At 34.0% G+C, this 12,968-nt stretch overlaps 4 protein-coding genes across 5 annotated transcripts; all 4 read right to left on the reverse strand.

The window, feature by feature from the left end:
- Window positions 1–150: 150 nt before the first annotated feature.
- Window positions 151–1,817, reverse strand: LOC110649810 (probable 2-oxoglutarate-dependent dioxygenase AOP1). The gene is made up of 3 exons (XM_021804520.2): window positions 1,377–1,817; window positions 932–1,253; window positions 151–692 (listed from the first exon to the last, which is right to left on the reverse strand). Exons 1-3 carry the CDS (start codon window positions 1,751–1,753, stop codon window positions 435–437), a joined length of 957 nt encoding a protein of 318 aa, XP_021660212.1. The 5' UTR covers window positions 1,754–1,817; the 3' UTR covers window positions 151–434.
- A 995-nt stretch (window positions 1,818–2,812) lies between these two features.
- Window positions 2,813–4,200, reverse strand: LOC110649812 (probable 2-oxoglutarate-dependent dioxygenase AOP1). 2 transcript variants are annotated; one of them, XM_021804523.2, is made up of 3 exons: window positions 3,656–4,200; window positions 3,297–3,567; window positions 2,813–3,154 (listed from the first exon to the last, which is right to left on the reverse strand). In XM_021804523.2, exons 1-3 carry the CDS (start codon window positions 4,027–4,029, stop codon window positions 2,906–2,908), a joined length of 894 nt encoding a protein of 297 aa, XP_021660215.2. In that variant the 5' UTR covers window positions 4,030–4,200; the 3' UTR covers window positions 2,813–2,905. The 2 variants fall into 2 exon arrangements, with proteins under 2 accessions (XP_021660215.2, XP_021660214.2); XM_021804522.2 differs by having other exon boundaries at window positions 3,246–3,567; window positions 3,656–4,190.
- Window positions 4,201–4,784: 584 nt separating this feature from the next.
- LOC110649813 (inositol oxygenase 1) lies at window positions 4,785–8,198 on the reverse strand. Its single transcript, XM_058150410.1, has 11 exons — window positions 7,443–8,198; window positions 7,116–7,224; window positions 6,599–6,680; window positions 6,269–6,473; window positions 5,991–6,050; window positions 5,847–5,899; window positions 5,636–5,758; window positions 5,446–5,515; window positions 5,267–5,345; window positions 5,104–5,185; window positions 4,785–5,019 (listed from the first exon to the last, which is right to left on the reverse strand). The coding sequence occupies exons 1-11, from the start codon at window positions 7,471–7,473 to the stop codon at window positions 4,993–4,995; spliced, it is 921 nt and encodes a 306-aa protein (XP_058006393.1). The 5' UTR covers window positions 7,474–8,198; the 3' UTR covers window positions 4,785–4,992.
- Window positions 8,199–9,169: 971 nt separating this feature from the next.
- Window positions 9,170–12,578, reverse strand: LOC110649814 (mediator of RNA polymerase II transcription subunit 6). Its single transcript, XM_021804525.2, has 5 exons — window positions 12,268–12,578; window positions 11,789–11,963; window positions 11,330–11,399; window positions 9,996–10,102; window positions 9,170–9,545 (listed from the first exon to the last, which is right to left on the reverse strand). The coding sequence occupies exons 1-5, from the start codon at window positions 12,495–12,497 to the stop codon at window positions 9,390–9,392; spliced, it is 738 nt and encodes a 245-aa protein (XP_021660217.2). The 5' UTR covers window positions 12,498–12,578; the 3' UTR covers window positions 9,170–9,389.
- Between the last annotated feature and the right edge of the window lie 390 nt (window positions 12,579–12,968).

The following is a 12,968-nucleotide window of genomic DNA, read 5'->3' on the forward strand; positions in this document are numbered from 1 at the left end:
TTGCATATAGTAAATAAATTGGGTTATTTTGATTTTATTAACCACTCAATTTTTTTTTAAATATTAAATGAACTAAATCTATTAAATTAAAAAATTAAATTAAATTATTTTAATTTAATTTTTCAATTATAATTAAATTTTGCTCAGCGCTATCATGAAAAAGGAGCTCAAATTGCATATCATAAATAAACAAAGTGCAATATCTCACACACAAATTCACACTTGTACAAACATTCTTTTTCTTCGGATTGAAATTGTCGGGATTAGAGCCCTTGACTAACTACATTATGAGGTAGGCATTTCACCACTTACCTATTAGCCAATGTCCAGACTTTTCATTTTATAGTTACCAGAAATGTGAACTTTAGCTGCCAAGTTCACTCCTTCATAAACAAATAGTCACCCCTGAATCAGAACTGACACGGCCAAATATATCAGATACCATTACCAAAATAATTCTTCAGAGCAGGTATAGATTTGATCTTCCCATCATCTGCAAAACGGCGATTAAGATAGTCACTGTAATCAAAAGGCTTATACAGCAAGGGGTGGTCTTCGTCCACTAGCTCTTCCAAGGCTTTTATTATGTAGCCTTCCTTTGGGACTGAAAAGAACGCAGCAGAGTACCTTGTCTTGCTTCCACTCAGCATAACTCGATGGTATGGGCTATACAGTCGACCATTTGTCCAAGCCTGCAATATGTAGATTATACCCCTGTTTCAATCTCTGATTTTGTTGTGCGTCTTTATCATAATTGTTCAATATCTTGAAGTGTTAGAATGTTGAACTTAATGATTGGCCATATAAATTTGTTTTCTTTAGCTTGATTTGCCTTGACATAACTCATATGCAAGAATCGAGGATTCTTTGATCTGTTGCTAGAAAGGGTGTTCAAGATGCATAGATTCTTGAAAAATGAAAAGGCACTTACATTGAAAGATTCCCCGATTATGATTAAAAAAGAATCTGGTGAAAGCTTCACAGGGATCCATTCTCCATCTTTGGTTTGTATCTCTAACCCATCCACCTCATTTTGGTACAGTATGCTTGTTATGTTCTTGTCTGTGTGAGCCATGAGCCCTGTCTTTTTCTCTGTAGTTTGGGGTGCCTCATATTTGGCGACCCTGAGAAGATTGTATGTTGAGTTTATATGCTCATCCAAGTATTTCTCAACACCCAAGCTTTCCACAATCATCCTCCTTACTATTTGACCTAATTCCAGCACTGGTTCAGAGAATAAATGCACAGTTTTGCTGCCAAAAGAAATGAACGAGTGTATGGCTTAGTCAACTTAACATGAACATGAACATGAACATTATATTTTGTAAGTAAACCGGCCGGCAGCAAGAAAGAAAGGCACAGAGAAACTCACAAACCTGATTTTTATGTTCCCTTCAGGCCACAAGACATTGGTGAAGTTTTCGACCATATCGTAGATACTAGGTTCAACTATGCACAGGCCCTCATAGATTGATGACCTTGCTGAAGTTGATCCAAGATAACCATGATATGGTTTTTCAGAAACATTGCGCCGTTTCGTTTCCAAAGGCAATTGCAACATCTCTTCCATTGCTCCATTCATTGCGTTTCGAAGGTCTTGAGGAATTTTGTTGAACAAAGCCTGGAAGCAACCAAACTCCGCAGCGGCTTTTCCAACTTGGGATTTCACCAAGTCCCAGGGAGGAGAGCCTGGCCTTAATTCTGAAAAAGAGAAATCTATCACTGGAAGACTACTCGAGCCTTCAGTGCCCATGCTGTTTTTCGATCTTTTTGGTGAGTAAATGTGCAAGAAAATGCTTAGAATGTTCTTTCACGGCTGTAATCAACCTATTTATAGATTTATTTAGTAGTTATTATGAAGCTATGGATATACTATATAGTCTATAATTGCATATACGTACTAAAAAAAATATATTTTTTTGAGATAAACTAGAATTTATAGAATTTAACCAATCATAAAATAATTTGATTAGTCTTTTTTGTCTTTAAAAATATAGAGGTGAAGATTTTTCAAAATTAAATTTTTTATTATAAGATTTATATTTTAATAATGTAAGAGAAAATAAGTTATAATTCATTAATTATTATTCGTTATTAACTAAAAAAATAAAAGAAGCCTTTTTTCATGTCTATTATTGTACTCAAAGATAAGGTGTATATATTATATGTTTTATTTGAGGTCACATTTTTGTTGGTACTTCATTTGAAAAATAGGAAATAGTGAGGTCATATTTTGGTTGTTGCTTCATTTGAAAAGTGGGAAATAGTTTCACCCTTCAGTTTACACATCATGTACTGTGCAGCTGCTTATTTTTGTCTTTTTTTATAAAATGGAATTTTAGTAGGCTAATTAATTGGCACTTGTCAAATAAGAATATGTCTTGAGCTAACTAAGTCAAGTTAAGCATATTTTTAAATTTTATTTAATAGAAGAGTAGTTCTCGAATCTCTCAATTAAAATTAATCATCAATTGTAACACTATATCCGGCCACTTTACAATCAATTAGATATGGAAATCTTCTTTTGTGCTTTAATATATATATGCTTGAATAGTTATAGTTTTATTAAAATTCGTACTATTTTAACAATGAATTTTAGCTTAGTGATAATAAAGTTTGCAGGGCTAGGAAGTCTTAAATTTGAATCTCATTCGGAATCAATAAGTTTTAATTCAATAGTATTTAAATTATTTTTAAAACTATAACTTATTGTTTACAATATTTTAGTTCACAATATACTCACATAAAAACAGTTACACAATAAAATAGAAAGATGAGACCCCGCTGTTTTACTAGTGAAGGTACACATACACCGCGTGTGCACCTAATAATTTGCCTTTATTGAATTGCAAGTTCACAACAGAGAAGCAAATAGTCATCAATCCTCCAATCATGCCTTACATGGTCAGGCACCGAAATAATCCTTTAAAGGTAATTCATAACTTTTACCAGTATCTGCAAAACGGAGTTTAAGATACTCAGGATATTCAAAAGGCCTAAATTGCAAGGGGTGTTCTTCATCCAGTAGCTCTTCTGCTGCTTTTATTATGTAGCCTTCCCTGGGGACGGTAAACAATACAGCAGAGTACCTTTTCTGGTCTCCACTCATCATAACTCGATGATATGGACTGTGCAGTCGACCATTAGTCCATGCCTACAAATTTTACATCCAATTTCCATCAGATTAATATTGTAATAATCACAATTCATAAGCAATAACTTGGTATTTCAATCAATGAAATTACATTGAGAGATTCCCCAATGATGACTATGAAAGAGTGAGGTGAGAATTTCACATTGACCCATTCACCATCTCTGGTTTGCACCTCCAACCCATCAATCTGACTTTGGTACAGTATGCTAGTTGTGTTCTTATCTGTGTGAGCCCTTAGCCCTGTCTTTTTCTCAGTGGTTTTGGGTGCTTCATATTTGGTGACCCTGAGAAAATTGTACGTCGAGTTCATGTGTTCTTCCAAATATTTCTCTATACCAAAGCTCTCCACAATCATCCTCCTTATTGTTTGATCTAATTCTGATAATATCTTCGAGAACCAATGCACCGTTTTGCTGCCAAAAATGAAGTTCATCAGTAGAGGATAGATATTTATATATCAGAAAGAATACCAAATAAAGGAGAGGGAAGAAACTTATGAACCTGAAATTTGTATTTCCTTCGGGCCACATGATCTTGGTGAATCTTTCGACCTCTTTATGGTCTTCTGGGTTATCAAAGCCCATGCTCTCATATAGTGACCCCGGGGAAGATGATCCAATATAACCATGGAACGGTTTTTCAGAAACATTACGTTTCTTGATTTCTAAAGGTAATGCAAAAATCTCTTCCAGTGCTCCATCCATTGCCTTCCGCAGCTCCTGAGGAATATTTTTGAACAAAGCCTCAAAGCAACCAAACTCCTCAGCTGCTTCCCGGACTTGGGATCTCACTGTCTCCCATACAGGAGTCCTTGGCGTTAAATCTTTGCAGGAGAAATCTATGGCTGGGAGGCGAAGAGTGGTTTCAGAGCCCATTTTTTGTTTCCCACTTTTTAACTCTTTTCAAAGAATAATAAATGTGGAAGAAACTCTTTGTAGTTTATCTGTATCAGCTTTGAATATATAGTCCAGCCTGCTCATTAAATGCAGAGACACGGTTCATCGCAATGAGTCATTCTATCTAGCAATGTTCTTACATGTTTTGAGCAATTTCATTGGCTCGTTTTAAGTTTTGGGCCTTCAATTATGAGTATGAGCTTTAAAATATGTAGTCCTTTGTTACGATTATAGATATGCTGGATGAATTTGATTAATATTCTTAAAAATATTTGATTATGTAAGATTGAGCATGCCATTGTCATATTCCATAGAATAATGCTTAGGATTTAGTTCACATATATATGTTATTGCACTCTAGACAGTGAAGGCCAGATTTATTTATTTAACTATTTTGTGGTGCTTGATTAAAAATTGTAGAGAGTACCCAATTTCAATTTCTTCCATGGACGTATATATGCATAAGTTTCTGATATGCCCAGGGACCATTTTGGGTCCTCTTCATCTTAAGTTATGTCAAGATTATTATTCTGTGTTGATGATGTATGGAATCTGGACCACTAAGTCTTACTTGAAAGTGAAATGGGAGCCATATTAAGTCTATTATACAAGTAGACTGATTAATTAAATGCATGATACTTAAGCTTTTGTCAATATCATCTACAACAAATTGATTTGCTGTCTATTTTGGCTTATTCAGATGCAAACTGCTTGGATATTTGATCTTACAGAGATTAGCAAAGCATTTAAGCAACTTTATTTTTTGGAAGCAAACTAATAGAGTAAATGATGACACTCAAGCTACAAAGATCGAGCTGGATGCACAAAAAAACTGTAATTACTGTTACAAAGATGTTTCCAAGGGAACTACAGCAGCCCTTTGTCTCTGCAAGATATTAAGCATCCTGATCTTCACTGATTGAACTTGAAATCTTTCAAGATTCACCATTTTAGCTTTGCAGGGAAGTACTGCAAGTGCAACGTCATATGGGCAAAGATTAGAACAATTAAGAATCAAAATAATTAAGTCCGACAGAATGATTAACAATTTACCTTTTCAATGAGGGAGAGATAGTATGGCTTCACCTTTTCCACATCAATACGAACTTTGCTCTTGCTGTAGAGGTCATATTTGCTGCATAGGGGAAAAAAAAATTCAAAATCACCATTATTAAGTTTCATGACTAATTAAGCCATATTAATTTATGGGATTTACTTGAATATTTGAAGCCACTTCAGATTTTCAATATCCTCTTCATTCATCAAGTGCTTGTACGCTTCTGACCTGTGTAGGGCTGGAACATCAAACGCTTCCATTAGAAACAAATTGATTACCACAAAAATTAATGGTAAATAATTTAACATAATCATTTCTTTAATTGCACACTTAATTACCATAGAATGAATGGTATCTGATGATGAAAAGAGCTGCTGAAGGTAGAGTTGTCCTATTCTCCTTGGCCACCTGAAAGTAAAGACAAAAGGGTCAGATTTTTCCAAGCATATTTTATGGATAAAATAGGTTAATTTACATAATAATGCAAAAATAATATATTCATATAAAATCTTGAAATTGATTAATTACCAGATACATGTAATCATCGTGTCCCCACGACATCATAACATTGTTTAATCCACATCCTTCTGAGTAAACCCCATACTTAGTATTGAAAGCAGGATTATTGTAGTCAGGATTCTCCTTGAAATACTGCAGTGCCAAGAAACAACATTTTAGCTGAAATACTTGTATAATGTGCTTTAAAACTTCAGGGAAAATGCTCATAATCATGTCTAACCTTGTGATGGACTATTGATTCATCAAAAGCACATCCAACAGGGAAAGTGTCACCTGTAAAATGTTTCAAGATTAATAATTTCAAACGCTATTGGTAATATATGTAAATATTTTCATCCGGTAGTATAGTTGCCATGTACAATACCTACAACAGCCCATTGTGGAAGCTCACCAAAGCTGGGAAGAAGAAGCACCTTTCCAAGATCTAAAACCAATACAAGAAGAGGACTAATTAGTTAAATTATTTCTTTTGTCAAGATCATAACTTTAGTCATGTATGAGGCCTAGGCATCAGCCCAACCCACAAAAATGTGGGCTCAGACAATTTTTTTTTTCCTTTCCTTGGCTGAAATAAGCATCCTTTTGTTTGAGATTTTAGATTATAAAATTCAATGTTAAACAGAGTTTGGAATAAAAAATTACCATGAATAAGGCCAGTCAAGTGCAGCCAGTCTTCATTGGGATAGTCCTTTCTAATGGCTTCAGCTGTTTGCAGCAAATGCTCAATTTGAGGTTCATCCAAGTCAGGATCACTCTCATCTACAACATTATTAAGAAGTTCACAACATTCCCATATGCTCATTTCCACTCTGTTCAGCTTGGCATACTCTTCTCTCATCCTTTTCACCTAAAAATCATTCAACATGGTTTTTAAGTTTATTTTTTCTCCCATCTCATCCTAATAGCTTGAACTTTCAATCCAAGATTTTAGGTTTAAGAAACTAATTGGAAAACATGATTGAGTGTGCTCACAAATTCATAGGTCTGGCTAATGTGATTAATCCTGTAGAAATTCTCCACACCTGGTTGCCTCTCACCTCCAGCATCATAATCTCTGTTTTGAACGTATATGTATATATGATCATATTAATGAATCAACTCAAAAAAAAAAAAAAAAAAAATCTAAATGAGTCAACCCAAAACCATTTTCTTGATTTTTTTTTTTTAAATTATTCATATCTGATGTCTCCTCCATTAAAATACCATTATTCAATAAGTATAGTCCAAAGAAAGAAAAGGGGCAAGAGATATTTTCTTGATTGTATGTTTACATGGTTAATGTCCAAAACTGCCATTTGGCATAGGCATATGTCATAGATAGGATACAAAACCATTAAACGTTCACAATTGTTTATGCTAAAAATAATTAAACCATGCCTTGAAAGTAATTTTAGCTTATTGTGTTTTCTGTTGGGTTATTATTATTATTATACAATCAATAAAAGGGAAAAATTGTAATTGATTATTATGAAAAGAGAATAATAATAACCTAAAAGTTTGGCCAAAAGAGTTGGTTTGTGGCACCACAAATCCACCGTCCAACACCAGTTCTTTCTCGTCAACAGGGATCTTCTTTTCCTCTTCCTCAAACCCTGTAACTGGAAGGATGCCAAAAAATTATCCAACAAACTGAAAGAATTATCTCGTTGATACCCAATATTCAAGTCCAAAAATTTAAATAAAAAAAAAATCTAGGAATTTATAAAAGCATTACACAAAATCAAGAGGAAAAAACGACGAAACCAAAGATTAAAATTTGCAAGAAAACTTCTCCCAGAAAAAGAAAATTGAAAAAAAAAAGAGCTAAAAAGATTACCAAGCTGTGGTTGCTCAATGAGAATAGTCATCCTGAAAGAAGATTGAAACGGAAAATAATATGAAGAAAGCCAATAAAAGTGAAGAAAGCAAGAAAGAAATTAAGAAGGGATGGCATTGAGGTGAAAGTAAAAAGTAGGTATTTATAATTGGCCGGAGAGTCCTTCCCTGAGAATTCGCAGGTCCCGAGTCCTTCCCTGAAAATCCTAACTTTCTTTCTTTCTTATTACATACTTTATAGGCTTATTAATATCAAATATATATCACAAATTCAATTCAATCCATAGCAAATGTATGTACTTTTACTTTACACAACCAAGAGTTGAGAGAGAGAGAGAGAGAGAGAGAGAGAGAGTTCCATGCAAGTTGGCAACAGCAAGAATACAATATGTTTTGGGATTTGTAATATTTTATTACTATTTTTTTTCTTTTTCTTATTATTATGTATCCTTTTCTGCAAATATTACGTTATAGAAAAAAATAAATATAATTATATTATAGGATTAGATTTGATTTAAACTTTTAGACGTAAGCTTCGGAGTCCTCCAAACCAATGTGGAAAAGTTTGGGAGTCCTTCACGCCAAATCTTAGAACGTTTTGTGATTTGTGGGAATTTTTTTTTCTTGATATTGCGTGTGGGACCCGCACAAAGTCATGACTGAGTCAGCTTCACGCTGGACACCACAATTTCATTGCGGCACGTGACCGCTCTTCTGGGTCCCACTTGACGCGGCAATCTGTGTTGAGTACAGCTACAGTGACAGAGAGACTTGCTTGCACGTCGTTATCAGGCGGTTGCTATGTCCAGTCCTGAATTCCACTAATGCCACACCAGTTTCTAGTGTCCTAGTTGTAGGGGAAATTATCAGGTAGTGGCGAGTGGCGACTGGTGTCAACCGCAAAGCGTCACCGTTTGACGTGTTGCAGGAGGCATTATTTTGTCCAATGTGGTGTACGATTTCGATTTTAATTCAAAATTTATCTAAAAATTGAAATTGAAATAAAAATTTCGCATATTTTAATTTAATTTTTTTATATTTCTATTGTGTTTTCAGTTCGAATTTTAATTTTTAAAATAATTTTATATAATTATTTTCATAAAAATTATAATAATTATTTAAATTTTAAAATTAATTTTCTATATACTAAATAACATATAATATTTAAAATGTTTTATTACATTAAAAATTATAGTATAGAAAAATCTGAGAAAGTAGAGACATATGATTAACTCTCATGTGAGTTGACCGGCAGTGGAAGCAAAAGTGCCTAAAAGTTTGAATAAAAGCCCAGCCATACATACACAAGTCACTATCCCAACCACAGGGAGTAGCAATGTAGCAGCAGCCTGCAATGCAACTAAAAATATCTTGGAATGGTACAATGGTGTACTCAGAATTACAACCACAACCAACGCCTCCAATTGCACCACTTCATCTGAGAAAGCCAGTTATTGCCGCATTATTTAAATTATTTTAATTATTGCACCTTTTTACCTGTTTACAGCTAACGCTGCTTCAATTCAACCACGTTCATTTTGAAAAATTATGTTTGGATTTGGCATCTTAATTGAGGAGTCCGAAGAGAATTCGTGACAAGCTGAAAACTGAAGCACCGACACTCTTAGTCTTGACTCATTTCTTCGCTTACTCTTTTATTTTTCTGAAAAATAGATGCAAATAGCACAAGAATTAAATTGACTTCCAACATGTATCATTCATGCTACGTAGCTAACAACGTATTGTACGCATAAATAGTAAGATTGAATATCGACACATGTATCCTCATGCTACATCGTTACGTTGTACTTAGCATTTCAGATGTAAGAATTTTAGATTAGTTACGAGGAGGTGTGAAATTAGTTGAACAGCCTATTTTCCTAAAGAAATTTCCGTTCCTTGGATGGATAGTTCTGCTTTCTAATGAGAAAAACAAAAGCTTTGTAATTCAAAACTTCATTCGCTTGGCAGGGCCTTGGTCGATGATTGGATCAACAGAGGGTTGTGACTCTACTCCTTGCTGGGTTTCAGCACCTTTCTCTGCTTCTGTTGTTGGAAGAACATAGCCATCTGGAAATGGTGGTGGTGGAGGGGCTGGTGGTAACTGCAAGACAAGCAACCCCCATAAACCAAATCACTCCTTAGATTGCCTAGAATAAAGCTACAGATTTTCATGGACAGAGAAAGTTATATTCAATGTATTTCTTTGGTTAAAAGAAATTACCAAAAAAAGGAAAAAGAAAAAACTGATGCATTAATTCATAATAGCATTTCAAGCTTCCTAGATCTGACATTCAAAAGTAACCATGTCAAAGTAAGCTATCACGAAATAAAAGCTCTGAAATCTCTACCTAACTCCATGCTTATTGTTGCGACATAATATAATATGGAAGAAAGAGAATAACACATTAAGCAAATGTGTAGATGTAATAATTATAAGCACAAAGCTGTCATAAATAATTGGGTTCTTACAATCATTAAACTGTTCTGGGTATATATTTGAATCATCTAACATGCAGGGAAATGAGGAGTGCTGAAGATGTGTAAAAGTTACCTTGCGCTGTAAGGAGGCAAGGATATGATCTATTCGCTTAACTTCCTTGAAGTCAATCACGTCTTTACCAGCTTTTGACTCAGAAGGCACACCCTCCCCTTCATCAACTGCATCAGAAATTATGTAAGTATCAACTTATAGAACTTAAAGCTAAATAATATGACAGAGAAGGCCTTCATTAAGAACTATGGCAAATACAGACACAAACAAGAAAGAGAAGGAGAGAAATGCAGCGATTGTGCTTTGAATACACATGTTGAAGTGCTTTAAATTTGTGAATTTTGATAAAGGATTGAAAGGAATGTAGAATCAATATCAACTCAAGGAGGAAAATCGTGTTTGTAACATCTTACAACCACGATACTCAACCTCAAAGTTGTGGATAAATAACATTCCGAATGGGGATCATTCTTACCAGTGATAGTTTTAGGGTTACCAAGACAGAATGAGACATTGCCATAATATTTATGAACTAGAAGAAATTATCACTGAATACATCGGAAAGCAACTAAATGCATCAAGTTGATAGCATCAACAGGAGATGACCAAAGTGGTGAGGCTGAGAAAAAGATAAATATAAATCCTAATTAGATAGGGCTCATTATCAAAATCTAACAGCATCTTCTTCAGTCTAGAGGGAACTGCTGAAGGCACCATTGCATTTGCAGCTAGTATTAAGATTGTACTACTGATCACTACAACAAATAATTGGAAAATGTTTTTATGCTCCAAATTTTAACCCAAAAAAAAAACTGATGAGGAGTTGATGAAAATTGAACTTTCAGACACAAATAGGGCAGCTATACAGTTTTAAAAAGGGTCAAATGTAAAGTGGAGTGTGTAAATTCAAGTTATGTCATGAGAACAATGAAAGTCATTGTTCAACCTGAAAATAGTTTGGGGCCTCTGCATGTTTAATTGTTAATAAGTCATTCTGCAATAGTTTTCTAACGGAAAATCTGAAACATCATAATGATGGTAACCAAAATTGATTGCAGTAGTTTGCTACCAGAAACTTTATTCATAATCTTGTGTAAAAGTGGAACTAATAGTTTCAAGTAGATTGAAAAAACTGTTGTTCCGTCCTGTAACATGTCGTGAAACCACATTTGATTAAAATGGAATTAGTCCTTTCTATTCAAGCAAAAACATCAAGTTTTCATTTAGAAAGAAGCAAAATGTGTCATCAATTTCAAAGAAGAAAAACAAACCATGAAGGCACTGCATCCCTATGTGTTGTTCTAATGAACAACAAGTAAGCCGTACTCTCCCAAATGAAAAAGAAAAACTATTCTCCTAAATGAGTAAATTGAGCTAAAAGTTAGCTTCAATACCGTATCCAATCTTTTCCAACTTTGAAGCAGCGGTAGTAAAGGCCTTTGATATATAATAAAGAGCTCGTCCCTGCCACATGGTTAAAGTCAATCAAGAATAGCTTAGAATAATGCCTTATGAAAAAAGACATCAGATTATCTTAACAATATGATCTCATTAAGCTTTTTAATTTTTCATCTTTTGATACAAGCACAATCAACATATCAACCCACTGCTATATGTGCTTTGGAACTTCTTGCTTTGACTTCAGCAATTAAGAACATCATCCACATATATTATACATTTTTTTTTAAAGTTCCACATGTGATGCAAGACATAGAAATGAAATCTCTGATAACCATAACGAAATTAATCGATTTTCCTTTTCCAAATGTTAAAACGATGCTGCAATACAAAACTCATCCAAATAAGTGCAGCTTTCATGAACAACAAAGTTATGAACAAGAAAAGCAGCTTACAATTCGAGCTGCAAAGACATTGCAAAGCTGCGGTGCTTGGTATATTGATCCATCCAAGATATAATAAGTCAGCATTGCTGTGACTTTCTCAGGACTATCCCTTTTCTGTTTACGAATAACAAAGAGATTGGGTTCCATCACTTCACTCAGCATGTATTCTATGCCCGTCATTTTCCTTAAAAAAATTATATAAAAAGAAATTTCAAGTTCTTGAATAGAAATTGTTTGACAATGCAGATCAATAATGGCCAATCAATTATCACAAAATTAACCAAAAATTTTTTATAATTGGATGTTCCACTATTAAAAACCCAGAAAGAAAGAAATAATGCCCAATCAGACCATAACAAAATTCCATTAAAAAGCTCTTATTTTCAGATTCTGAAACTGAAATTCTGATTTTGTAAACAAAATCACAGCCTTCCAAAACAAAACAACAAATGAACCACACGTACATAGGTTAAAACAAACATACTTACGTGAGCTGGGAGAGATCGAGGGGGTGAATGGACTGTAATCGAAGCTTCTCGTTATTGCAAGTCCAATCATAAAAAGGGGACAACGCGAAGTAATCGAATATCAAGTTTCGATCGAGAGGGTAGGTGTTCAGCCATAGCTGGTCTCTGAAGCATATCCCCGTCATGTCCGTCCCAGGCGGTTGCGGCGCCACTGCAGGATTCCCCTCGAAGTTCGCCCCCGGCGTTGCCATTTTGCTTAGGTTGAGCAGGCGGACTGTGGAGCTCCTCGAGAAGGTGCTTTGGCAGAAAATTTGGGAGCAGACGTTGTTCCTTTATTAAAATTACAATCAGCCCACGGCCCATCTCATATTTATTATTTTATTTTTGTTTTATTAAAATACTAAAATTATTTAATAAAGTTATCTTATTTTCTAATTTTCTGATTTAATTTTACCTTCATATATTTCTCCTCTTTTTCTAAATTATGAGAATTTAATTTAAAATCAGTTAATAGCAATGTTTTTGTATTATATAATGTTTAATATTTTATTTTGAATAGCAGATTTTATATAACATAAAGTAATAAATTAATAAAGGCAATTTCTTAATTAAAAATATAATTCATATGCAAGTGTAATTTTTGAAAAATTTTTCTTATTCATAGCAATGAGTAAACCTCATAAGCTGAAGTATAATTTATCATATTCTATAATATATATTTA

Source organism: Hevea brasiliensis, chromosome 1, assembly GCF_030052815.1.
Source record: "Hevea brasiliensis isolate MT/VB/25A 57/8 chromosome 1, ASM3005281v1, whole genome shotgun sequence".
Classification (NCBI taxonomy): Eukaryota; Viridiplantae; Streptophyta; class Magnoliopsida; order Malpighiales; family Euphorbiaceae; genus Hevea; species Hevea brasiliensis.

Bases quoted from the DNA above. Each gene is read 5' to 3' on its own strand.
- LOC110649814 (XM_021804525.2), bottom strand. From the start codon at position 12,497: ATGGCAACGCCGGGGGCGAACTTCGAGGGGAATCCTGCAGTGGCGCCG. The intron at 11,400-11,788 runs GTAAGCTGCTTT...ACCATGTGGCAG, and splicing joins ATGTCTTTGCAGCTCGAATT to GGACGAGCTCTTTATTATAT. The intron at 9,546-9,995 runs GTAACTTTTACA...CTTGTCTTGCAG, and splicing joins TTGCCTCCTTACAGCGCAAG to TTACCACCAGCCCCTCCACC.
- LOC110649812 (XM_021804522.2), bottom strand. From the start codon at position 4,029: ATGGGCTCTGAAACCACTCTTCGCCTCCCAGCCATAGATTTCTCCTGC. The intron at 3,568-3,655 runs GTTCATAAGTTT...CATTTTTGGCAG, and splicing joins GAAGGAAATACAAATTTCAG to CAAAACGGTGCATTGGTTCT. The intron at 3,155-3,245 runs GTAATTTCATTG...TAAAATTTGTAG, and splicing joins TCATTGGGGAATCTCTCAAT to GCATGGACTAATGGTCGACT.
- LOC110649810 (XM_021804520.2), bottom strand. From the start codon at position 1,753: ATGGGCACTGAAGGCTCGAGTAGTCTTCCAGTGATAGATTTCTCTTTT. The intron at 1,254-1,376 runs GTTTGTGAGTTT...TTCTTTTGGCAG, and splicing joins GAAGGGAACATAAAAATCAG to CAAAACTGTGCATTTATTCT. The intron at 693-931 runs GTAAGTGCCTTT...TACATATTGCAG, and splicing joins TAATCGGGGAATCTTTCAAT to GCTTGGACAAATGGTCGACT.
- LOC110649813 (XM_058150410.1), bottom strand. From the start codon at position 7,473: ATGACTATTCTCATTGAGCAACCACAGCTTG. The intron at 6,474-6,598 runs GTGAGCACACTC...AATGATTTTTAG, and splicing joins TTAGCCAGACCTATGAATTT to GTGAAAAGGATGAGAGAAGA. The intron at 5,516-5,635 runs GTAATTAATCAA...CTTTACTTTCAG, and splicing joins ACGATGATTACATGTATCTG to GTGGCCAAGGAGAATAGGAC.